The 27,972-nt window shown below is 38.5% G+C and overlaps 1 protein-coding gene across 1 annotated transcript in view; it reads right to left on the reverse strand.

Moving 5' to 3' along the window:
- The window catches only part of GABRA5 (gamma-aminobutyric acid type A receptor subunit alpha5), a 157,050-nt gene that overhangs the window by 71,696 nt on the left and 57,382 nt on the right, over positions 1-27,972 (reverse strand). Inside the window, exon 7 of the mRNA XM_004372621.1 lies at positions 4,150-4,232. Within this exon, the coding sequence (XP_004372678.1) occupies positions 4,150-4,232 (83 nt within the window). The remainder of the gene's footprint in view (positions 1-4,149; positions 4,233-27,972) is intronic.

The following is a 27,972-nucleotide window of genomic DNA, read 5'->3' on the forward strand; positions in this document are numbered from 1 at the left end:
CCAAAGACAAACAAAGAATCCTGAGAGCAGCTCATGAAAAACAAGAAGTCACATACAGAGGAGAAACAATAAGACTAAGCTCAGATTATTCGGCAGAAACGATGCAGGTAAGAAGGCAATGGAATGACGTATGTAAAAGCTTGACAGAAAAAAAACTGCCAGCCAAAAATAATATATCCTGCAAAACTCTCATTCAAATATGATGGTGAAATTAGGACATTTCCAGAAAAACGGAAATTAAGGGAATATGTAAAAACAAAACCAAACTTACAAGATTTATTAAAGGGAGTTGTTCGATCTGAGAACAAATAACATCAGCTCACGGGCTGAATCTAGGAGGCAGGATCACACCAGCCAGATACCAATCTAGGAAATGAACTCTCAAAACCAAAAGAAATACAACAGGGAATCAAAGAAATTAATCTGCAAATGACAACAACATTAGAACAATTAAAGAGGGAATACACATGGTAGGTATAGAACCTTCTAATGGAGAGGAAAGCAAGGTGATACCAAGTAACAATAGACTGCTTCAAACTTAGGAAGATAAGGGTAAATTTCACGGTAACCACAAAGAAAGTCAACAAACTTACTCATCAAAATAAAGAGACAAGAAAATGTTTACACACACACACACAAAAGATGCACTGCACTGGGCAGATCTGCTGCAAAAGACCTCTTTAAAGTGTTGAAAAGCAAAGATGTTACCTTGAAGACTAAGGTGTGCCTGACCAGCCATGGTATTTTCAATCACATTATGTGTATGCGAAAGCTGGACAGTGAATAAGGAAGGCCGAAGAAGAACTGACCCTTTGAATTGTGGTGTTGGCAAAGAATATTGAATATACCACAGACTGCCAACGGAATGAACAAATCTGTCTTGGAAGAAGTATAGCCAGAATTCTCCAATTGCAAGATTTCATCTTACATTCTTTGGACATGTTATCAGGAGAGACCAGTCCCTGGAGAATGACATTATGGTTGGTAAAGTAGAGGGTCAGCGAAAGAGTGGAAGACCCTCGATGAGACGGACTGACACACTGGCTTCGACAATGGGCTCAAGCATAAAAATGGTTGTCAGGATGGCACAGGACCGGGCAGTGTTTCATTCTGTTGTACATGAGGTCTCTATGAATTGGAATCACCTGGACAGCACCTAACAACAATAGTTGTTTGAAATATCATAAAGGGAAAAGGGGCTCAAATTTACATTAGAAGCTTTTTTCATACTTTTGAATTTTGATCTGTAGTAGGTGATTTAAACCCCCTTTCTACAGTGTTTCTAAACTTCACCCTAATCAGTTCTGGAATGTATACAGAAACAACTGGGTATTTTTCACACAATTCGGTTGTAGTGAAATAATTGTGATTCATAATTATTTAGTAATATCTAATTTTGATAAATATTCCTAGGACATTGTCTTAGGCTGGTTTCTCTACGGAAGCAAAATCAGTATAGCATATAAATCAATAGAGAGATTTATATTAAGGAAATGGCTCACGTGGTTGTAGAGGCTGGAATGTCCCAAGTTCATGGGTCAGGCTGGAGGCTTCTCCTGATTCACATAGCCCCAGGGGCTGGTGAACCCAAGGTCAGCAAGTCAGACTGCAGGGCTCTGGTTTACAGGCTTCGAAGACTGATGAATCCCAAGATCAGCAGGCAAGACTGCAGGTAAGCTGCTAGCTCAAGTTCCAAGAATAGGAGGTCAGATGAACAGAAGCCAGCTGCAGGATCCAGAGTGAGCAAAAGCCCACAAGCCTTGCCAGGAAGTTCACCTATATTGGATGTAGGCATCATCCCCAAGGAAACTCCCTTACAACTAACTGCCTACTCACAGAAGATCCCATCATGGAGGTGATCACATTATATCGAATCTCATAACAGAGGTGATCACATCATTAAAGGACTGCCAAATGATGTCATAACTGCCAAACCACTGAGAGTCATGGCCCAGCCAAGTTGACATACAACCTTAATGATTACAGACATATTTTTCTTTGAATGAATCTGGGATTGAGGTGTTGAGTTGCAGAAATAAATGCTTTTATTTCATTTCAAGTAGGCTTTCAATAATTCAGCCAATGTAGAGGATTTTTGTTGTTGTTATTGGTTGCATTTTTTATGATAAGGCTAAGAAGATTACAGTTGTTGTTATGAATTGATTCCACAAATTAAAGTGGTATAATACTTAAAAAGAAGAGAGGGAGGGAAGGAGGATGGAAAAAGGAAGGAGGACTAAAAAAATTTAACACTAAAATTTCAGGTGATTTCAATAAAACCAGAAAGAAGCAGTCATAAAGAAATGAAAAACATTAAAATATACTAAAGATTTTGTCTTGGTTAGGGGCTGTTTACCAAAATATTAGTCATTTGTTTACATTGCTAGAAAAACACTACTTAAATACGCTTATAAAATTTAAAGTTAACCATAAAAAGTCAAAACAAGATGTATAAATTCCAAACCCTAGAGGTTTTGAAAAACATTCTAATATGTTTAAAAAATAAAGAAAAAGAACTAAAGCAGTAAGTATAACAAAGTGAAAAGGTAAACTTAGAAAAATAAACATTTCAGGAATAACTTCATCCATTTAGCAAATGACTAAAGGATGTTTAGAGAGATTAAGTAACTTGCCCACAGTCACTCAGTGAAGAAGCAGGATAATCAGGATTCAAACCCAGACAGTCTTGGTGCTTAATCTTAAGGAGAACATGCTTCTGCTTTCAAAACTAAAACATCACTACCGAACGTTCTGATCACATCCACAATAGATAGATCCTGACAGAAGGGGATGAAAACGTGGAACAGAACTCTAAATTCTCATTAAAAAAATCCAGACTTACTGGACCCATTGAGAATAGCAGAATCTCCAAAAGATAATCTTTAAATCTTGAACTGAAACTATCTTCTCAAGTCACCTTTTAGCTAAATAGCAGGTAAGCTCACAAAGTAAAGAATATTACCCTTGAGTACTGCATTCTTTTAAAACAATCATCTACATGAGACCAAATGGTCAACAAATACTCTGAAGCATAGATGAGAAGGTAGGGTGGCAGGGAGACTAGGTTAGTGGAAATGGAACAGCTAGAATGGAAATAACAAAAATGTAGACACAATGTGAAGAATGTAACCAATGTCCCTGAATAATATGTGTAGAAATTGTTGAATGGGAAACTATTTTGCTGTGTACACTTTCACCAAAAATACAATAAAATATTTCTTAAAAAAGGAAAAGAAAAAAAACTAAAATGTCAAATAATATGAGCACAAATGAACGATATAAAAAAAGAAGCAAATAGTAGACAGGTTCCAACCCTGCTTATGCCAAATATCTAGAACAGGGACATAACTGAAGGCATTCTGCTGTCTGGAATAGTTTCATCTGGATCCCAGGAGTTTGTGCTAGATTTGGATAATTGTCCACTTAATGTACTTTGACATGAACAATTTATTTGTTCAAGGAACACATATTTACTGAATGACTATTTTGTGTGATTCTCTGTTACAGAGAGTTTGGGTGTACAAGGTGATAGAGAGTATAAACATGACAGAAAATGTTCTTACTCTTAGGGAACATTCTAGAGGGCGTAGTAAGCCAACATAGCAATAACTACAATGCAATCTTTGAAAGTTACTGGCTAGGCACTGAAAATTGAATCTTCAAGGGGGATCCCTCTAAGGACGGGACATTTAATGTGAGACAACAAGGAAATGCCTAGGTGAAGATCTGGGGAGAAGCATCTGAAGCAGAGAATATTCTAGATTTTAGAGTGCTTTCATTCTGATAACCTCCTTTTACCCTAATATGTGATATGTGTTGTTGTTAGCTGCTGTCGAGTCGATTCTGTCTCGTGTGCAGAATGGAACTGCTCCACAGAGTTTTCAAGGTTGTGACTTTTCGGAAGCAGACCACCAGGCCTATTTTCCTAGGCACCTTTTGATGCCAGGTCTATTTCAAACCACCACACTTTTGGTTAGAAGTCGAGTGCTTAACAATTTGCGACAGCAAAGATGGGTATGCCCTCAACACTCTCCAGTCTTCTCAAACAGATCGCAGCACAAATTGTATACCAAATTAAATGCTTGTGAATTAATATGGAAAGTTACCCCAAACATATATCCATGGTTCTTACTTGTGAAAATAACTTACAGCTGCCAAACTTCAGAGGGCATGCATGGGCATCCATGGGAAAGTCTTCAAGTTGCATTGGGCACTCAGCAGAGATGGTCAAGCTGAAAAATAAAAGATGAAAAACCTTTAAATGAGTCATACACTCTGCTATTAAGCAACTGAGCAACGACTGAGTTCCAGAAAGCCATGTTAAGTACTTTATTATTATGTTCTAGAAAGCTACATTGAGTACTTTACTCATTATTTCAATTACTATTTTTACAAAATTGCCAAAACTGTCCCCAGTAAATTATATAGGTTTGAACTGTAGATGAATATGATTTAAAAACAAAGTTTAAATCAAATATACGCAAGATTTCTGTGGTTTGGTGTGTGCACCTATAAGTATATGGCGGTGTTGTTGCTGGTTGCTGTCAAGTTGATTCTAACTCATGGAGATCTCATGTGTTACAGAGCACAACTGCCGCATAGGGTTTTCTTGGCTGTAATCTTAATGAAAACAGATGGCCAGGCCTTTTCTTCCATGGTGTCACTGGATGGGTTTGAACAGCCAACCTTTGGGTTAGCAGTCAAGTGTAAACCATTTGCACCACCTAAAGACTTTTAAATATATTACCATTTGTAAAGCAATTTAAGTTGCCTTTAAAAATAACTTTTTCTTTGTTCCCCAGCACTTACTCATAGTGATCTAAAAAAGTTTCTTTAATAGGACTGACACTATTTTTTAAATATTTTACAAAGTTGAAAATGTAAATATAGGATAAATACAAAGTCCAAATTTTGACCAGAACCTGGCTCTAAGTGTTTGATGGGCTCGTGGCATGAAACTGTGGAGTAGGTGAACTGGTGTTACAATAGAACTTTCTGGTACAAACTGATTTTTTTTTTTAAATCCAAATCTTGTCTTCCAAAGAAGAATATGACCAACCACTACCACTGCCACCAATAATTGCAATAATAATGCTAATAATAGTTAACATTTATAGTGTTTTGCATGCATTAACTCATCTAATCATAACAGCTTGATGAGATACATTACTACCTTTATTCCGGTTTACAAGTGAGGAAAAGGAGGCATGGATACTAAGAATCTGGCCAAGAGTGCATTGCTAAGAAGTGGTGGGGCCAGGACATGGTCCGAGCAGTGGGCTTCCTAGTTGCAGAAACACCAGAAAAGTGTTGTGATGGTTAAGATTGTGTGTCAGCTTGGCTGGGCCACAATTCTCAGTGTTTATATGTGATCACTCCCATGATTGAATCTGCTGTGAGCAGCCAATCAGTTGAAAGGGAGTTTCCTTAGGGGTGTGGCCTGCATTTGAATATAAGCAGACGTTCTGGATCCTGTGGCTGCCTCTTGTTTGCCTGACCTCCAGTTCTTGGGACTTGAGCTCTCAGCTTATCTGCCAATCTTGGAACTCGTAGATCTTCATGGCCTGTGAGTGGAGCCCTGCTCTCCGACCTACTGATCTTGGGTACGCCAGCCCCTGCAGCTACGTGAATCAGGAGAAACTCTGCGGTCTTGCCTGCCAATCTTGAGATTTGTCGATATTCACAGGCTGTGAGCAAGAGCCCTGCCCTCTGACCTGCCGATCTTGGGTTTGCCAGCCCCTGTGGCTACGTGAATCAGGAGGGATGTTCTAGCCTCTACAATCGCGTGCTCTGTTTCTTTGATATAAATCTATATATGTACTTATATGCTTTACTGGTTTTGCTTCTCTAGAGAACCCAGCCTAAGACAAGTGTAGAGAAGAAAATTGCAAATATCTATAATTTCACTTATATTTTCATCTGGTACATTTAAATCTAGATTTTTTTCTACACGTGTATGTATTTTCTTTTCATTCTTGGTATATAAAATTCAGCCTCTAACTCATTTATGCCTAACAATAGAGCACGGGCATTTCTCAAATCACTAAAATATGACCTGATCATGACTTTTAAAGGTTAAATATTTTATTCTAGCATACATATGTAAACATACTAAACCAATTAGCTATTGTTAGATCTGTAGGTTATTTTACATTATAAATACTCTGCAATGGATCTCTTTATGTATTTGTTGCTATTGTTAGGTGCCATCGAGTCGGTTCTGACTCATAGCGACCTCATGTATAACAGAACAAAACACTGCCCAGTCCTGTGACATCCTCATAATCGTTGCTATGCTTGAGTCAATTGTTGCAGCCACTGGGTCAATCCATCTCGTTGAGGGCCTTCCTCTTTTTCTCTGACCTTCTACCAAACACGATGTCCTTATCCAGGGACTGGTCCCTTCTGATAACATGTCCAAAGTACATGAGACAAAGTCTTGCCATCCTCACTTCTTAAGAAGCATTCTGGCTGTACTTCTTCCAAGATAGACTAGTTTGTTCTTCTGACAGTCCATGGCATATTCAATATTCTTTGCTAACACCATAATTTAAAGACATCAATTCTTCTTCGATCTTCCTTATTCATTGTCTAGCCTTCACATACATATGAGGTGACTGAGGTCAGGTGTATCTTAGTTTTCAAAGTGACATTATTGCTTTTTAACACTTTAAAGAGGTCTTTTGCAGCAGATTTTCCCAATGTGCTATGTCATTTGATTTCCTGACTGCTGCCTCTATGGTCATTGATAGTGGATCCAAGTAGAATGAAATCCTTTACAACTTCAATCTTTTCTCCATTTATCATGATGCTGCTTATTCATCCAGTTGTGAGGATTTTTGTTTTCTTTATGTTGAGCTGTAACCCATTCTGAAGGCTGTGGTCTTTGATCTTCATCAGTAAGCGCTTCAAGTCTTCTTCCTTTGAACAAGCAGGGTTGTATCATCTGCATATTGCAGGTAGTTAATGAGTCTTCCTCCAATCCTGATGCCATGTTTGTCATACAGTCCAGCTTCCCAGATTATTTGCTCAGCATACAGATTGAATAAGTATGGTAAAGGACGCAACACTCACACACATCTTTCCTGATTTTAAACCATGCAGTATCCCCTTGTACTGTTCCTACAACTGCCTGTTGGTCTATGTACATGTTCCTCATAAGCACAATTAAGCATTCTAGAATTCCCATTCTTCGCAATTCTATCCATAATTTGTTATGATTCACACAATGGAATGCCTTGTATAGTCAACAAAACACAGGCAGATATCTTTCTAGAATTTTTTGCTTTCAGCCAAGATCCATCTGACATCAGCAATGATAACACTCATTCCATGTCCTCTTCTGAATCCTGTCTAAATTTCTAGCAGTTCCCTGTCAATGTACTGCTACAACCATTTTTGAATTATCTTCAACACAATTTTACTTGCGTGTGATATAGTTGGATAATTTCTGCATTCTGTTGATCATCTTTTTTGGAATGGGCACAAATACAGATCTCTTCCAGTCGGTTGGCCAGGTAGCTGGTTTCCATATTTCTTGGCATAGACGAGTGAGCGATTCCAGAAGACAAAGTGAAGTATTATAATGAAATGTGCAAAGACCTGGAGTTAGAAAACCAAAAGGGACGAACATGCTCGGCATTTCTCAAGCTGAAAGAACTGAAGAAAAAATTCAACCTTGACTTGCAATACTAAAGGACTCTATGGGCAAAATATTGAATGACGCAGGAAGCATCAAAAGAAGATGGAAGGAATACGCAGTCACTGCACCAGAAAGAATTGGTCAACATTCAACCATTTCAGGAGGCAGCATATGATCAAGAACCAATGGTACTGAAAGAAGAAGTCTAAGCTGCACTGAAGGCATTGGCAAAAAACAAGGCGCCAGGAACTGACAGAATACCAACTGAGACATTTCTACAAAAGGATGTAATGCTGGAAGCGCTCACTTCATGCATAAACTATGTAAAAGGCCTATTTTCAATCATGATGAAATGGGTCCAGGGGCCCTGATGGCACAGTGGTTAAAGCATTTAGCTGCTGACTGAAAGGCTCGCGGTTCAAGCCCACCAGCCGCTACACTGGTTGGAGAAAGATGTGGCAATATGCTTTTGTAAAGACTGGAAATACTATAGGGCACCTCTACTCTGTCCCATAGGGTTGCTTTAGGGTTACTATGAGTTGGCATGGACTCGACAGAAGTGAGTTTGGTTTGGTTTTGGTTATGAAATGAATAAGGTAAATGAAGATTTACCAATCAAAATTACGAAAATTAGGACTTAAAAAACACAACCTGTGAGGATGGTATTCTGCCAACACCAAGGAAAACAGTATAGCTTTACATATTTGTTAGTAGACTTAAGCAATGTATTAAGTAAAGCAATAGCAGAATCAGAGCATTTAAATGAGTCAAATACTTTCTAGAGGAAAAAGTCACAATGAGATCAGAAAATCTAGAATTTCCCTAAGAGGCAAAATTTTAGTAAGGAAATAGGAAGTCTAAGCAAACTATAATACTGGGTTGTTGTTGTTTTGGTTAGTTGCCGTGGAGTCGATTCCAACTCACAGTGACCCCATGTGTGTAGAGTCGTTGTAGAGGAAAAACACCACAAAGTTTAGTATAGTAAAAGGAAAGTTTTATTCGGCATATATTCAAAAGGGCAAAAGTGGGAAATGGACAACCACATGCCAGAGCCATGTCTGCTGGAGTCCAAGGAAATATCACAGAACAGACAAAAGCAGGAAAATGGACAAGCATGCTGCTAGAGCCACGTATGCCCGAGTCCAAAGAACATTACAGAATAGGCAAGAATGGGAAAACGGACAAGCATGCTGCCACAGCCATGTCTGCCAGAGTCCAGAGACCACTGCAGAATCATCAGTATATATTAACATTACAAATGGGCAAAACCATTGAAAGCTTAGTCTTTTCACAGATTGGCTAGAAACTGTGATCCTACATTTTGAATTGTCTTTCTTAACAATCATTGGTACAGGTTTCAGTAATGACAGTCAGGAGGGTCTTCATTCATCCAACAAATTTCTATTCACTAAATGCTAACAGAAAAAGACTAGAGTGTTTGATTGGCTTTATGTGAAAGTTTCCCTAAAAGATATTTCCCAAGATTATCTTAATTATTGTCTTTATACCTCAGGGCCCAGTTGATGTGTCCTTGTGAGTCCTCGTGAGCCCAACTCCAGCTGGGTCACATTCTCTATGCTCAAGGACAGGGACTAATAACTCCAACATTATTTCCTAAATCAGAGTAGAGCTGCTCCATATGATTTTCAAGGCTGTAACCTTCTGGAAGAAGATCCTGGGGCCTGTCTTCCAAGGCACTTCTGGGTGGGTTCAAACCACCAACCTTTTGGCTAGTAGTTGAGTGCATAATCATTCACACCACCCAAGGACTCTCATAATACTGGTGTCAAAGAGAAAAATTAATAACAGACTTCTTACTTTGATTTTAAGGTTTTTTTTCCTTACCCACAAAACCAAATATTAATCGAAAATAGTCTAATCCAAACTGCAAAAGCCTGATCCTTCCCTCCTGAGAAGCTGCCCTACAGCAATGAAAACATCATTACCTCGTGATTTAATAAAAAAGACTCTAGGCTTAGTTAAATTTCAAAAGGTCTCACAGCTAGAGGTGAGTGGAGGGCCAAATTGCTGGCAGCCAGGCCAGAGATCACCTTGTGATCTGGTACAAGCTGATCTCAGTAAAAGTGGAAAGGCAGGGTTCAATCAATCACATTAAGATTGCAAAGGTTGATCTTCTATTCTTCTTCCTCCTCTTCTTTTTATAAGCTTCATTGTAACTAGCCTACTTAGAGCCATTTACTTTTTTTTTTTTTTTTTTTGGAATCAGAATAATCTCCTTATATGCATATATAATTGCTCAGAAAAAATCTTATGTTTAGATTTCTTCCAGTTTTTTTTTTTTTTTTATTGCACTTTAGGTAAAAGTTTATAGTGCAAATTAGTTTCTCATTCAAAAATTTATACAAATATTGTCTTGTGACATTGTTTGCAATTCTCATAATGTGTCAGCACTCTTCCCCTTTGCCTTCACACCCCTGGTTCCGTGTGTCCATTTGTCCAGTTTTCCTGTCCCTTTCTGATTCTAGTCTTTGCTTTTGGGCAGTGTTACCATTTGGTCTTATATACTTGACTGAACTGTTATTTTTTGTTTTATGTTGTTGTTAGGTTCTGTCAGACGGTTCCGACTCATAGTGACCCTATGTACAACAGAATGAAACACAGTCTCGTCCTGAGCCATCCTCAAAATCATTGTTATGCTTGAGCCCATCATTGTAGCCACTGTGACAATATATCTCGTTCAGCATCTTCCTTCTTTTTTGTGGACCTCTACTTTACCAAGCATGATGTCCTTCTCTAAGGACTGGTCCCTCCTGATAACATGTCCAAAGTATGTGATGTGAAGTGTCATCATCATTGCCTCTAAGGAGCATTCTGGCTGTACTTCTTCCAAGACAGATTTGTTTGTTCTTCCGGCAGTCCGTGGTATGCACAATATTCTTTGCCAACACCACATGTCATAGTTGTCAATTCTTATTCAGTCTTCCTTACTCATTGTGCAGTTTTTCGGTGCATATAAGATGACTGAAGATACCATGGCTTGGGGTCAGGAGCACCTTAGGCCTTGAAATGACATCTTTGTTTTTAACATTTTCAAGAGGTCTTTTGCAGCAAATTTTCCCAATGCAATACGTCATTTGACTTCTTGACTGCTGCTTCCATGGGTGTTGATTGTAGATCCAAGTAAAATGAAATTCTTGGTAACTTCAATCTTTTCTCTGTTTATCATAATGTTATTGGTTCAGTTGTGAGGATTTTTATTTTATGTTGAGGTGCAATCCATACTGAATGCTGTAGTCTTTGATCTTCATCAGTAAGTGCTTCAAGTCCTTTTCACTTCCAGCAAGGAAAGTTGTGTCGTCTGTACACTGCAGGTTGTTAATGAGACTTGCTCCAACCATGATGCTGCATTCTTCTTCATATAGTCCAGCTTCTCGGATTATTTGCTCAGCGTACAGATTGAACAAATAAGAAAGGATACAGCCCTGATTCACACCTTTCCTGCCTTTAATCCATGCAGTATTCCCTTGTTCTGTTTGAATGAATGCCTCTTTGTCTATGTACAAGTTCCTCATGAGCACAATTAAGTATTCTGGAATTCCTATTCTTCGAAATGTTATCTATAATTTGTTATGATCCACACCAACTTTATGTTGAATGCCTTTGCATAGCTAAAAAAACACAGGTAAACATCTTTCAGGTAGTCTCTGCTTTCAGCCAAGAACCATCTAACATCAGTAATGATATCCCTCATTCCACGTCCTCTTCTGAATCTGGCTTGAATGTCTGTCAGTTCCCTATCAATGTATTGTTGCAAATGCTTTTGAATGATCTTCAGCAAAATTTTACCTGTGTGTGAAATTAATGATATTGTTCGATAATTTCCACATTCTGTTGGATCACCTTTCTTTGGAATAGACATAAATATGGATCTCTTCTAGCCAGTTGGCCAGGGAGCTGTCCTCCAAATTTCTTGACATAAGCAAGTGAGCATCTCCAGCGCTGCATCAGTTTGTTGAAACATCTCAACTGGTATTATGTCAATTCCTGGAGCTTTGTTTTTCGACAATGCCTTCAGGGCAGCTTGGGCTTTTTCCTTCAATATCATCAGTTCTTGATAATATGTTACCTCCTGAAATGACTGAATGTTGACTAATTCTTTTTGGTACAGTGACTCTGTGTATTCCTTCCATCTTCTTTTGACGCTTCCTGCGTCACTCAGCATTTTACCCATAGAAGCCTTCACTACTGCAACTGGAGGCGTAATTTTTTTCTTCAGTTCTTTCAGCTTGGGAAATACTGAGCATGTTCTTCCCTTTTGGTTTTTTAACTCCAGGTCTTTGCATCTGTCATAATATTTTACTTTCTCTTCTTCAGCTACCCTTTGAAATCTTCTGTTCAGCTCTTTTACTTCACCATTTATTCCATCACTTTAGCTACTCGACTTTCAAGAGCAAGTTTCAGAGTCTCTTCTGACATCCATTTTGGTCTTTTCTTTCTTTCCTGTCCTTTTAATGACCTCTTGCTTTCTTCATGTATGATGCCCTTGATGTCATTCCACAACTCATCTGGTCTTTGGTCATTAGTCTTCAATGTGTCAAATGTATTCTTGAGATGGTCTCTAAATTCAGGTGTACTTTGGTTCCCAAGGACTTGTTCTAATTTTCTTCAGCTTCAACTTGAACTTGCATATGAGCAACTGATGGTCTGTTCCACAGTCAGCCCCTGGCATTGTTCTAACTAATGATATTGAGCTTTTCCATTATCTCTTTCCAAAGATGTAGTCGATTTGATTCCTGTGTATTCCATCTGGCAAGGTCCACATGTCTAATCATTGTCTATGTTGTTGAAAAGAGGCATTCACAATGAAGAAGTCATTGGTCTTGCAAAATTCTGTCATGCAATCCCCGGTGTCATTTCTATCATCAAGGGCATATTTTCCAACTACTGTTCTTTCTTCTTTGTTTCCAACTTTCACATTCCAATCGCTGGTAATTATCAATGCATCTTGATTGCATATTTGATCAATTTCAGACTGCAAAAGTTGGTAAAAATTTTCAATTTCTTTATCTCTGGCTTTAGTGGTTGGTGCGTAAATTTGGATAATAGTCACATTAACTAGTCTTCCCTATAGGTGTATGGATATTATCCTGTCACCTACAAAGTTGTACTTCAGCATAGATCCTGAAATGTTCTTTTTGACAATGAATGCAACACTGTCCCTCTTCAACTTGTCGTTCCTGGCATAGAAGACCATATGATTGTCTGATTCAAAATGGCCAATGCCAGTCCATTTTAGCTCACTAATACCTAGGATATGGATCGTCATGCAGTCCATTTCATCTCTGATAACTTCTAATTTTCCTAGATTCATACTTCATACATTCCATGTTCTGATTATTAATGGATGTTTGCAGCTGTTTCTTCTCATTTTGAATCATGCACATCAGCAAATGAAGGTCCCAAAATCTTTACTCCATTCACATCATTAAAGTCTACTCTATTTTGAGGAGGCGGCTCTTTCCCACTTGTATTTTGAGTGCCTTCCAAGCAGAGGGGCTCAGCTTCCAGTACTATATCAGACAATGTTCCGCTGCTATTCATTAAGGTTTTCACTGGCCAATTTTTTCAGAAGCAGACCACCAAGTCCTTCTTCCTAGTCTGTCTTAGTCTGGAAGCTCCGCTCGAATCTGGATGACCCTGGTGGTAGCATAGCTTCCAGCATCACAGCAACACCCAAGCCACCACAGTAAGAGAAACTGACAGATGGATGGGGTTTATTTTATAAGGCCTGTCTAATCTTTGGCTGAAAGGAGGACTTTGGGAATGGCTTCAGTTTTGACTTAGCAGGGTATCTGGGGGCCACAGTGTCAGGAGTTCTGCCAGTCTCTGTCAGACCAGTAAGTCTGGACTTTTTTGTAAGTTTGAATTTTGTTCTACATTTTTCTCCTGCTTTGTCCAGGACCCTGTATTGTGATGCCTGTCAGAGCCTTTGTTGGTGGTAGCCAAGCACCATCTAGGTCTTCTGGGCTCAGGTTGGTGAAGGCTGTAATTCATGTGGTCCATCAGTCTTCTGGACTAAAATTTCCCTGTGTCCTTGGTTTTTTGTGGCTCTCCTTTGCTTCGGCTGGATGAGGCCAGTAAATGTATCTTAGATGCTCGCTCAGAAGCTTTTAAGACCTCAAATGGTGGTCTGCTTCTGAAAAAATCGGCCAGTGAAAACCTTAATGAATAGCAGCGGGACACTGTCTGATATAGTACTGGAAGCTGAGCCCCTCTGCTTGGAAGACACTCAAAATACAAGTGGGAAAGAGCTGCCTCCTCAAAATAGAGTAGACTTTAATGACGTGAATGGAGTAAAGATTTTGGGACCTTCATTTGCTGATGTGCATGATTCAAAATGAGAAGAAACCAAAGTAGGATGTAGAACATTTTCTTTATGAACTATGTTATGACAATTGATCTAGATGTTCCCCAAGACCATGGTCCCCAGTACTCAGCCCTAGTAACTCAGTTCCTCAGGGTGTTTGGATGTTGGGAAAGCTTCTATGACTTTGCCTTGGTCAAATAGTGCTGACTTCCCCTATATTGTGTGCTGTCTTTCCCTTCTTCTTTGAGTTTTGATTATTTTTAACACTGTGTAAAAGCCAGTAAATGCAAAAATAACCACAGGAAAAATAAATGCTGTTGGAGTTCAGAGGAGAACACTTCAACTAAGAGACTCAATTTTTTGCTGGTCTACAGCCTCTATTCTAATAGTTTATGGACTCAGGTATAACATAAATATCTTAAGGCTCAATTCCTGGTAGCGGTGAGGGGTGGCTGGGGATGCAAGAGGTGATGCTGTGGGGGCCACTGGTTCACATCTCCCCAAAAATGAGGTAATTAAAGACACAGTATCCAGATTTCTAGTCCAATATTTTCCTTACAATTGAACCTTACTCATTCACATGGAAATACAGACTTTCATATGCATAAAAATCAGTGGCAATGAGTATACTACTAGTTTTCCCTAACATATTGTTCATTAATTTTTCTACATCATTATCAAACACTAAAATAAGGAACAGTCATAACTGAGGTTTACCCTTTGATTTCTGGTCTTGTAATGACCTTTTCCCACACCAGAGAGCAGAAATGTCTGGCTGCATCAATGCAGTAGATGAGGTAAGGGCTTAATAGTGGGGTAGGAAGAATGACAGTCCCACAAATGTCCATGTTCTAATCTCCGAAACCTGTGAATATGCAACTTTACATGGCAAAAGGGACTTTGCAGATATGATTAAGCTAAAGCTGTTGAGATGGGGATATTATCCTTGATTATCCAGATGGGAACAATGTAAACACAAGGGTCTTGTGAAGAATAGGAATTCCAAAACACTTAATTATGCTCATGGGGGACATGTACATACAGCAAGAGGAAGTAGTTTGAACAGAACAAGGGAATACTGCGTGGTTTAAAGTCAGGAAAAGTGTACATCAGGTTTGCATCTTTCACCATTCTTATTCAGTCTGTATGCTGAGCAAACAATCCGAGAAACTGGACTATATGAAGAAGAACAGGGCATCAGGATTGGAGGAAGACTCATTAACAGCCTGTGATATACAGATGCAACAACCCTGCTTGCTGAAAGTGAAGAGGACTTGAAGCACTTACTGATGAAGACCAAAGACCACAGCCTTCAGTACAGATTACACCTTAATATAAAGAAAACAAAAATCCTCACAACTGCACCAATAAGCAATGGCATAATAAAAGGAGAAAATATTGAAGTTTTCAAGGATTTCATTTTACTTGGACTCACAGTACACACCCATGAAAGCAGCAGTCAAGAAATCAAATGACATATTGCATTGGGCAAATCTGCTGCAAAAGACCTCGAAAGTGTTGAAAATATGTCACGTTGAGGACTAAGGTGTACCTGAGCCAAGCCATGGTATTTTCAATTGCCTCAGATGCATGCAAAAGCTGGACAATGAATAAGGAAGACTGAAGAAGAACTGACACCTTTGAAATATGGTGCTGGTGAAGAATACTGAATATACCATGGACTGCCAAAAGAATGAACAAGTCTGTCTTGGAAGAAGTACAGTCATAGTGCTCCTCAGAAGTGAGGATGGTGACATTTTCTATCACATACTTTGGACATGTTATCCGGAGGGACCCGTTCCTAGAGAAGGACACCATGCTTGTAAAATACAGGGTCAGCGAAAAAGAGGAAGACCCTTGACGAGATGGACTGACACAGTGGCTGCAACAATGGGTTCAAACAGCAACGATGGTGAGGATGGTGCAAGTCCGGGCAGTATTTCATTCTGTTGTACATAGGGTCTCAGTGAGTCGGAACTGACTCAATAGCATCTAATGACAAGAGGGTCAGAGTCAGAGAAAGAGATATGATGACACAAGCAGAGGTCAGAGTGATGTGGGGCCATGAGCCAAGGAAAGTGGCATCCTCTAGAAGCTAGAAAAATCAAGGAACAGATTCTCAACTACTGTCTCCAAAAGCAACACAATCCAGCTGACACCTTAATTTTAGCCCCATAAGACCTATTTTGGACTTTTATAAGATAATAAATTTGTGTTATCTTAACCCACTAAGTTTGTGGATACTTCTTACAGCAACAATAGGAAACTACTGCATATTTTGGTACCTAGACGTGAAATGTTGCTCTAAAAAATGCCTAAAAATGTGGAAGTAGTGCCTTAGGAATTGGGCAGTTAGCAAAGGCTGAAAGAGTTTTGAGAAGCAAGACAGAAAAAGCCTAGATAGCCTTGTTACTTCTACCATTAGTAGAAGTATGAGGTTAACAACTCTATAGTGAGGACTGAGAAAAAAATGAAGAACGTGGTAGAGAAAACCTGTATTGTCTTACAGAATACTTAAATTGTCATAAATAGACTTAGTAGATAAATTGACATTAAAGGCATTGCTGGTGAGGGCTCAGGAGGAAATGAGGAGCATGTTATTGGAAACTGGTGGAAAGGAGATCCTTGTTGGGTAGTACCACAAAGCTTACTGAACTATGTCCTACAATTATGTAGAAAGGAGAAATTTTAAGTGTTGAACTTAGATACTTAGCTGAGAAGATTTCCAAGTGAAGTGATGAGGGTGTGGCCTGATTTTCTTCTTGTTACTTATAGCATAATGAGAGTGGAAAGAAATAGATTGAGGGAAGAAATGTTAACTAAAATGCTGCAGGACTTGATGATTTCAAAAATTCTAAGCCTATCCAGATTGTAAAGGATGCAAAAGTTAAGATTCACTGTCAGGAAGCCACTTTCTGGAGAGAAAATCAAGGGTTTGACTGAACAACCTTTTGCTAATGTCTTGGAAGGGTCAAAAGGACAGAGTATTCAATTATTCTGAGGGCTCTTTGAAAAGATTAGGTATGGGACCCAGGTATGGGACCCATGGATCCTTTCTGCCATCTTAACATATGCCGTAAATAGAGAATGGATTATCTAGGAAAGATCTGTGAAGGAGCCTCTTGTTTAATGCAGTGAAGCCCAGAGACTATCATAGGGGTCTTCAGAATTTTATACCATCAGAAACACTGCCAACTTGGACCAAAAGCAACAGAGAGAGGACAAGGTGAAAGAAAGCTGTTGGACTCCAAAAACTGTACAGACAGGAAACAGGCTGATTAAACCACTCAGCTGCAAATACCTGCTACTCTTCATTTTAAAAGGATAACTCAGAGCACAGAGCCTCAAGTCCAGAGAGTGGAGTCTTGAACCACAGAGGATAATTCCCAGGTCTTGAAACCTAATATTGTTTGCACAGCTGGATTTCAAAATTGCTTTGGACCAGTGAACCCTCTTCTCTTTCCATTTTTTTCCCTTTCGAATGGGAATGTCTATAAAGAATGTAACACTATGCCTGTCACACCATTGTATTTTGGGAGTAAACAACTTGTTTTCTAGTTTCCCAAGTCCACAGATGGAGAGAAATTTTGCCCCAGGATGGACCATACCCAGAGACACACATGACTGATTTAGAAAATTTAGATGATGAAATTTGGGACATTTAAGCTGATGAGATTTAGATAACATTTCAGACTTTGAACTCATGCTCTAATGGGTTGAGATTATTGGGGATGTTGGGATAGGGTATTTTGCATGTGGGATGAATGAGAATTCATATAGATAATTAATAAGTCACTGGTGCTAGAAGTACAGATACCCCTACTTCTGCAGAAACTTGCCCATGAGCCCTATCTGATGCCAAAATCCTGTCCCTTGTATTTTCATGCTCAGAGAAAACTCAAAACTTGTTCATTAAATAAAAGAAAGAATGGATACATGTGTTTTCTTATAAACAACCACTAATACAATGTACCATGTGTATTATTTTTATGCCTATCAGGCATTACTGGTTTTCTTCGATATGCAACAACCATTTACAATAATATTTCTAAGAAAAAATGCACTCAACACACAGTCAAATATTTAAAAACAACTTTTTTTTTTTTATTGTGCTTTAGGTAAAGGTTTACAGAGCAAATTAGTTTCTCATTGAACAATTAATATACATATTGTTTTGTGACATTGGTTGCCAACCCCATGACGTGTCAACACTCATCCCTTCTTGACCTTGGGTTCCCCATTTCAATTCATCCAGCTTTCCTGTCCCTTCCTGCCTTCTCATCCTTGTCCCTGGACTGGTGTGCCCATTTAGTCTTACATACATGGTAGATCTATGTGTAGTATTGTTTGTTTTATGGGCCTGTCTAATCTTTGGCTGAAGGTTGAACCCCAGGAGTGACATCAGTACTGAGTTAAAAGGGTGTCCGGGGGCCATACTCTCAGGGTTTCTCTAGTCTCTGTTAGACCAGTAAGTCTGGTCTTTTTTGTGAGTTTGAATTTTGTTCTACATTTTTCTCCAGCTCTGTCTGGGACCCTCTACTGTGATCCCTGTCAGAACAGTCAGTGGTGATAGTCAGGCACCATCTTGTTGTGCTGGACTTAGTCTGGTGGAAGCTGTGGTAGTTTTAGTCCATTACTCCTTTGAACTAATCTTTCCCGTGTCTTCGGTTGTCTTCATTCTCCCTTGGTCCAGATGGCGTGGGACCAGTCGAGTTTCTTAGACAGCCACTAACAAGCTTTTAAGACTCCAAACGCTACTCACCAAAGTAGGATGTAGAATATTTTCTTTATAAACCATGTTATGCCAATTGAGCTAGATGTCCCCCTAGACCATGGTCCCCGGCCCTCAACCTAGTAATTCAGTTCTTCAGGGAGTTTGGATGTGTCTATAAGCTGGAGTCCCGGAGGCGCAGTGGTTAAGCGTTAAGCAGTTTGGCTGCTAACCAAAAGGTCAGTAGTTCAAATCCACCAGCCACTCCTTGGAAACTCTATGGGGCAGTTCTGCTCTGTCCTAAAGAGTCACTATGAGTTGGAATTGACTCCATAGCAACAGATTTGGTTTTTTTGGTACAAAGCTTCTATGACTTTGCCTTGGTCAAGTTGCCTTACCCTTCACCAAAGCTACCACTTATCTATTTATTGTCTAGTTAGTGTTTTTCGCTCCCCACCACTCACCTCCCTCATAACCATGAAAGATTGTTTCTTTCTGTGTGTAAACCTTTTCTTGAGTTTTTATAATAGTGGTCTCATACAGTATTTGTCCTTTTGTGATTGACTTATTTTACTTAGCATAATGCCCTCCAGATTCATTCATGTTGTGAGATGTTTCCCAGGTTCGTCATTGTTCTTTATCATTGCATAGTATTCCATTGTGTGTGTACTATAGTTTGTTTACCCATTCATCTGCTGATGGGCACTTAGGTTGTTTCCACTATTTGTTATTGTGAATAATGCTGCATTGAACATGGGTGTGCATATGTCTATTTGTGTGACAGCTCTTATTTCTCTAGGATACATTCCTAGGAGTGGGATAGCTGGTATTTCTATTTCTAGCTTTCTAAGGAAGTGCCATCTCTTTTTCCAAAATGGTTGTACCATTTTACATTTCCACCAGCAGTGCATAAGAGTTTCAATTTTTCCACAGCCTCTCCAACATTTGTTATTTTCTGTTTATTTGATTCATGCCAGTTGTGTCGGGGTGAGATGGTATCTCACTGTAGTTTTGATTTACATTTCTCTAATGGCTAGTGATCGCGAGCATTTCCTCATGTCTGTTAGCTGCCTGAATGTCTTCTTTGGTGAAGTGTCTGTTCATTATCTTTTGCCCATTTTTTAATTGGATTATTTGTCTTTTTGTTGTAGAGGTGCCGGATTTTCCTATAGATTTTAGAGATTAGACCTTTGTCGAAGATGTGATAGCCAAATTTCCTTTTTTCCCCCCAATCTGTAGGTTCTATTTTTACTCTTTTGGTGAAGCCTTTTGATGAACATAGGTATTTACTTTTTAGAAGATCCCAGTTATCTAGCTTATCTTCTGGTGTTGGTGCATTGTTAGTTACGGTTTGTATCCTATGTATGCCGTGTATCCTCTAGTGTTGACCCTATTTTTTCTTCTATGATGTTTATAGTTTTTGGTTTTATATTTAGGTCTTTGATTCATTTTGAGTTTGTTTTTGTGTATGGTGTGAGGTATGGGTCCTGTTTAATTTTTTACAGATGGACATCCAGTTTTGCCAGTAACATCTGTTAAAAAGGACTGTCTTTTCCCCATTTAATGGACTTTGGGCCTTCGTTGAAGATCAGGTGACCATAGATGAATGGATTTACATCTGGGTTTTCGATTCTGTTGCATTAGTCAATTTGTCTGTCAGTGTACCAGTACCAGGCTGTTCTGACTACCGTAGCTGTATGATAGGTTCTGAGGTCAAGTAGTGTGAGGCCGCCTACTTTATTCTTCTTCTTCAATAGTGCTTTACTTATCCAGGACATCTTTCCTTTCCATATAAAGTTCATAATTATTTTTTCCATCTTGTTGAACAATGCTATTGGTATTTGGATCAGGATAGCACTGTATTTGTAGACTGCTTTGGGAAGAACTGACATTTTCACAATGTTAAGTCTACATATCCATGAGCATGGTATGTTTTTCCATTTATGTAGGTCTCTTTTGGTTTCTTGTAATAGTGTTTTGTAGTTTTCTTTGTATAGGTCTTGTTATGTACCTGGTTAGATTTATTCCAAAGTATTTTTTTTAAGGGGCTATTATTAATGGTATTGCTTTCCTGATTTCCTTTTCCTTGTTCTCTTTATTGGTGTATAGGAATCCAACTGATTTTTGAATGTCTATCTTCCATCCTGCTACTCTGCTGAATCTTTCTATTAGTTCTAGTAGTTTTCTTGAGAAGTCTTTTGGGTTGTCTCTATATAGTATCATATCATCCATAAATAGGGATAGTTTTAATTCTTTCTTACCAATCTGGATGTCCTTTATTTCTTTTTCTTGTCTTATTCTTTAGCTAGGACTTCCAGCATAATGTTAAAAAGGAGTGGTGATAAAGGGCATCCTTGTCTTGTTCCTGTTCTCAGTGGGAATGTTTTCCGTCTCTCTCCATTGAGAATGATGTTGGTTTTTTAAAGACGCCCTTTATTATGCTGAAGAATTTCCCTTCTATTCCTATTTCATTGAGTGTTTATCAGGAAGGTGTGTTGGACTTTTCTGCCTTGATTGAGATGATCATGCAATTCTTTTCTTTTGTAAAAACAACTTTTCAAATACAAAAATTGATCATTGGGAACAGTGTATGTTGGAACCCAAAGGTTATGGTCAAGTTAACCCATTCCCCTCTGTCTTTTAACTGACTGTAACACATGTGTATTGATCCCATACTATAATTGTTGTAAGTTTATTGCAGTTGTGTTTGAACCAGACCAGAACTGCAACCCTAATTTCTTTCAGTCCTGTCCATTGTGCCTGTGCTGATTAGCGAGTCTCCTAAGGGACCTTTGCCTCAGCATTGACCTTGTCCCCCTTCTAAATCTCAACCAAGGGTTTGCCCCTGACAAAGAAGAGATGAGTTGCCAAGCCCTTCAGAGGCTGCTGTTATGGAGGGTAGGTGGGCAATGGAGAGCTGGAAGAATCAAGTGTGCATTGACCTATTTTAAACATAACAGAATTTAAATGTGGCAAAGGGTAACTGTAAAAACAGAACCTCAATCACTATATAAAAGTTTAAAACCTTGTAAGTAAGATCATTCTAAAATGATGCTTGTTTTGGTTTACATAATTTTACAGTTTCATGCTTTAAAAAAAAAAAATCTATTATACTAACATGACATAATGACTTGACTGTCTTCTTTTTAACAATAGAGCCAAATTATTTGAATTTATTTCATGTTTGTGTTACAGGTTTCATAAGTAATTTTAAGGCTCATTGATTCATTTTGTGTCCTTTAATGTAATAGGTATGTATATGAGACAAACATCAGAATTATACTTGGCTGAAAGCCCCCACTGATATTTGCACTACTTATTAGGCTTTTGATTCCACTTGAGCTGCTGGGAAAAAAAAAAAGATGTCAGCAATTCTTATTTATATTGGAATTACAAGCACAAGTTTAATAACTTTGATAAGTCAGTATATTTCTTATCCAAAAAGGACATAAACTTTACTGATTTATTTGATTAACACGGCTATTTTATCTTTTAATACTGGTGTTCCTAAGGAAGGTATTATAATGATTGATGTGAGAGTAGAATTATTTTGTTTAACTTTTCATGTTTATCAATATACTCCAGCACCAAACCGTCTTAATAGATGTTGTTTTGTTGTTAGCTATCATCAAGTTGGCCCTCGACTCATGGCAACCTCATGTGTCAAAGAGTAGAACTGCTACATATGTTTTCTTGGCTGTAATCTTTATGGAACAATCCACCAGGCTTTTCTTCTGCAGAGCCAACCTTTAGGTTAGCAATCAAATGTAAACTCCTTGCACCATCTAGGCTCCTTTCTTAATAAATGTAGGTGATAAAAACAAGACTGAATAATAAAGAGTGCTGAAAAAAAAGTACATATATGCAAAGACGCTCTTCTTTTCTCAGAATGAAATTCAAGTATGTATTTGATCATAAGGAATAAGGCACTCAACACTGTAGTGCAAGAAAAAGCAGATCGGAGAGACATTGGAATCAAGCAGGCCCAGTTTTAACTCTCAGTTCAACCTCTATGTACTTGCTGTGCAGCTTCAGGCCATTACTAAAATTTTTGAGTGCACACTTCCTCCCCTATAACGGGAATTATAAAGCTATCTTACAGTATTGTTTTATGTAAAATATGTAGTATCATGCCTGGCACAGAGTAGATGCTTTAAAAACACTAGGGATGAAGACACTAAGGTGATTTCAGTAAAAATGGAAGATTAGAGAAATCCAAAAGCTCATCCCTCCACAAAAGCAACAAATATGCTGGTAAAATGGTCAGAATTGACTTTTTCAGAACTCTAGAATCTAATTTAAAAAATTACAATAACCACTTAATGAAGGGAAAAAAACCCCCTAAATTTAGTAAGAGAGCTCTGTGTCATTGTAACTTATCTGTTAAAAATGTAAGTTATCATAGACTGTCACCTGTTAACATTCTCCACCTCCTCACTTGGTAGCACACTTGAAGATGGCACCCCACATTACCAGTGTGGGTTGCTGGTAACAGAGAGTACAACATAGACCTTATTGTCAAAGGATTATGATCATTTGTTTTGACCAGACTCGCAACTCCCTAAAATACTGGCTCAAGGGCTTGCCTTTTATTGCCTGACTTGATGCTTTTCCAGGGCTGAGGCAAATTCTTGGGTGGTGTTATCAAATTCTGGAAAACATTTAAAGGCAAATGTTTTTGCCCTAGCCACCTTGGGAAAGGAATAACAATTAGGGCAAGCAATAAACCAAAACGTTCGGGAAGGTAATGGCTGAGAAAGTAAATACTTGGGGAAGTAAGGAATTTGAAAAGCTCCCGTGGATTCTGGAGAATCTAGAAGGTGAAGTACATGCCCAGGACTGGAGGCATGTCAGAAGAGAACTGAAAAGACATTAAGTTCTCAACTCTGGTTGACTTTCAAGCTCCGTGAAAGCAGAAAGTGAAGGCTATGGCAGAGTTGTAAACTGTCTGGCTAAGCACTGAAAGAGTGTCTCAACACACACACAAAGAGCCAATCGGCAAAGACTAGAAGAGTTTCTTATTTTGTTTTATTCCAGACATTTAAGGGCTCCCTGTCAAATCACTAGCTGACCACTAAGCTAATGGAATGTGGCCACCCACAACAAAGAATACAGACTTTCAAAATTAGTTTGGAAAAATCACTAAACAAACAAAAACCAACACACACAACCAGTAGAAACAACAAATACTGGGGAAGAGAAGGAATAGGAATTTCAGAGTTACCACATTATAATATTCAAAATGTACAGCTTTCAACAGAAAGTATGAGGCATGCAAAGAAACAAAACATAGTCCAATACATAGGAAAAGAGAAATTAATAGAAACTTCCTTGAAGGAGTCTACTTATTGGACTTGAGACCAAATATTATAAATATGCAAAAAAAAAAAAACTAAGGAAACCATACACAAAGAACTAAAAAAAAAAAAGGAAATCACTACAGGGGCTCAACAGAAGATTTGAGCACACAGAAGAAACACTGAATCTGAATATAGGTCAATTGAGATTATCCAACTGACAAACAGAAAGAAAAAAAATTAATAAAAATGTTAAGAGACATGTGGGACACAAAAAGAGATGTGGAGTAGCAATACTAGTATCAGAAAAATAAAAAACAAATAATTGTTGTAAGAGCAAAGGATATTATATGATAAAAGGCCAATCTATGATGAAGATACAACAAATATAAACATAAATACACCTAACAACAGAGCTCCAAAATATATGAAACAAAGAGTCACAGAATTGAAGGGTGAAATTCTTCCACAATAATAGTTGGAAACTTCAATACACCACTTTCAAGAATTGACAGAACTACTAGACAGAAGACTGACAAGAAAACAGAGGACTTGAACAACACTATAAAACAACAAGACCTAACAGACACATATAGAACACTCCACCCACCAACAACAGAATGCACAGTCATCTAAAGTGCACAAGGAACACGATTTTTCCAAGACTGACCATATGCTGAGTCACAAAAAAAAGTGTCAGTAAATTAAAAACAACTGAAATCATCCAAAGTATCTTCTCTGCTCACAACTGGATGAAACTGGATAACAACAGAAGAAGGAAATCTGGAAAATTTATGTATATGTTGAAATTTAAAAAACAGACTATTAACCAATGAGTCAAAGAGGAAATCACAAGAAAAATTAGCAAATAAACATGAATGAAAATAAAAGCACAACACACCGAGCTTATGGGATGCAGTGAACACAGGGCTCAGAGGTGGTCGCCATGAGTCAGAATGGACTTGACAGCAACTAACAACCACAAATGTCTACATTAAAAAAGAAGAAAAATCTCAGATCAAGAACTTAATGTTACACCTTAAGAACTAGAAAAAGAAGAGCAAATGAAGCCTAAAGTTATCAAAAGGAAAGATTAGAGATTAGAGTGGAGATAAATGGATCAGAGAACAGGAAAACAATAAAGAGAATCAACAAAGCCAGAAGTTGAAAAATCAATAAAATCAAAAAAATCTTTAGCTAGACTGACAAGGAAAAAAGAGAGACAGAGAGAAAAGATGCAAATAACTAAAATCAGAAATGAAAGTGGGGACACTACGACTGATCAACTCTACAGAAATAAAAAGTTTATAAGAGAATACTACTAATGATTGTACGGCAACAAATTAGATAACCTAGATGTAATGGACAAATTGATATAAACACACAAACTACCAAAACTGACTCAAGATGAAATAGAAAATTTTAAGATACCTGTAACAAGCAAAGAAATTTACTTAGTGATCGAAAAACTTCCACAAAGAAAAGCCTGAGACCGGGACCACATGGCTTCCCTGATGAATTCTACCAAATATTTAAAGAATAATTAACATAATTCTTCTCAAACTCTTCCAAAAGAAAGAAGAGAAGGGAACACTCACCAACTCATTCTATGATGCCAGCATTACCCTACACCAAAGGCAGACAAAGACATCAGAAGAAATAAAACTACATATATCCTTTATGAATATAGGTGTAAAAATTCTTAACAAAATACTACCAAACCAAATCCAGAAGCTTATTAAAAGGATTATGCAGCATGACCAAGAGGGATTTATCTTAGAAATGGAAGGGTGATTCAACGTAAGAAAACCAATTAATATAATACACCACTATAATAGAAGGAAAAAAAACCCACAGGATCATCTGAACTGATGTAAAAAAAAAAGCATCTGATGTGATCCAACACCCTTTCAAAAATACTCAGAAAACTAGTAACAGCTGAGAACTTCCTCAACACGATATAGTGTGTTTATGAAAAACCAACAGCTAACATCATCCTCAATGGTAAAATACTGAAAAGTTTTCCCTGAGATCCTTCTGGGGTAGTGAAATGTTCTGCATCTAGGTAGTGGTGATAGTTGCATAATACTATGAATGTACTAAAAATCACTGAATTGTACACTGTAAAATGGTTTAAATGGCAAATTTTGTGTTGTGCAAATTATACTTCAATTTTAAAAAATGCTAGGCATTATTTCTAGTTTAAAATTTCTGGAATATACATGTAAAATTTCATAAAAACTTTTAAAAGTGTTTTTCTCTTTTGATTTTGTCTATAAACTAAATAAATCAGGTAGGTTATTACTCTCACTGGAGTCCCTGAGTGGTGTAAACAGTTAAGTCACTCGGCTATTAACTGAAGGGTTGGCAATTTGAGTCCACCTAGAAGTGCCTCGGAAGAAAAGCCTGGTAATCTACTTCCAAAAAATCAGCCACAGAAAACCCTATGGAGCACAGTTCTACTCTCAAACACACGTGGGGTCGCCATGAGGCAGAAGTTTTTTTTTCCAATTGTCCCTACTTCCTAACTGAATAAACTGAGGAAAAGAAAGGCAAATGACTTTCCAAGTCTCAGAGCCAGTAATAGCGAGAGCTGAGGCTGGGCCCTCAGTTCCAAGTGCATTTCGCTGGAATCAGTGGCCTCTGTTTCAGATACTCCCACCAGGGCTGGACCACTTAATGCAAGGGGAGGCATGCATTTATCAAGGCATTAGTAATGTGATGAGTAATGTGATGTCAAAGCAGGCCATGCTGTTTTCTGTGATGCTGTAGATGGTTCTGGATATTGAAATATCTGTGACAAACAGTAAGGACAAGTTGCATTTTAGTAGGGGCTGCTGCAGCAGATCTGGTAAGAGCGAGTACCATTCTGTGATGGCATCACAGTTCTGTGCAGTCAGGACTTAGCAGAGAAGTTCAGGGAGGCTGCCAGGCTCACAGAAGATCAGAAGGTGTGCCTGACGCATGACACAAAGGCACGCAGGGTCCCAGCACTCAGGGCCAATGGCCCACAGTACGGATGCTGCTGTTTGCAATCAATGAACTCCTCTTCCAGAATTCGGGATGCAGCATCTAATGCATCAACACTTTGAGCTGTTCTTTGTAATGTTATTTACCAGGTTTTGTTTTAACAACCCAGAAACTTTCACATTTCACTGCTGTATTTTTCTTTTGGGGAGCTGATTAAGAAGGGCAGTGTTGGGGCATTTAGACAAGTAGCTAGGATGTGACTGCATACTGCTGAGAAGGCTGAGCAAGGGCAGGCTAGCTGCAGGCCACTTTTTCCAGGGTGCAAGCATGCTGGTTACATTCATGTGGGCCTTTCCTCACTGGGCAAAGGGGCATTGTGTTTTGTATTCAGAGACTTGATGGCGATTCTTCACCTCGAACTGCCAGTCAGTGTTATTCATCACTTGTTCCTGTGATTGTGGTCTGGCCCTAAATCTCTTCTTTCCACTTCATACTTCAAAATGCTCCATTTTCAATGACTGCAATCCATTTTGTGATCATCCATCCATTCCCACTAACTGGTAGGTAAGTAATCTGAAACCACCTGGAGTTTCTGTGACTCAGGAGGGGTGTCAGGTTTTTCTTGCTATTGTTTTAAAAAGTGAGCTCAAGGCTACCAGTGTCTGAGTGACACCAACTTAGAAAAAATAACCAAACCTGCTGCCATCAAGTCATTCCGACTCATAACAACCCTATAGGACAGAGTAGAACAGCCCTATAGGGTTTCCAAGAAGCAGCTGGTAGATTTGAACTTGCAACCTTTTGGTTAGCAGCTGTAGCTCTTAACCAGTATAGTATTTTTTTTTAGAAACAGCATGACAAAATGGGCACAAGAAGTCCCTGTGTGGCGTGAGTGACTGAACTGGCCAGTTGGAGAAGGAGGTGAAAAGTATTGAGTCCACAGACGAGCGAACAACAAGGGGCACACAGTCGGCCTGCTCAGACATACTCAAATTTTTCTTTTCTTAAAAAGGGACGAAACAAA

This window comes from Trichechus manatus, unplaced genomic scaffold (assembly GCF_000243295.1).
Source record: "Trichechus manatus latirostris isolate Lorelei unplaced genomic scaffold, TriManLat1.0 scaffold00019, whole genome shotgun sequence".
NCBI classification, from domain to species: Eukaryota; Metazoa; Chordata; class Mammalia; order Sirenia; family Trichechidae; genus Trichechus; species Trichechus manatus.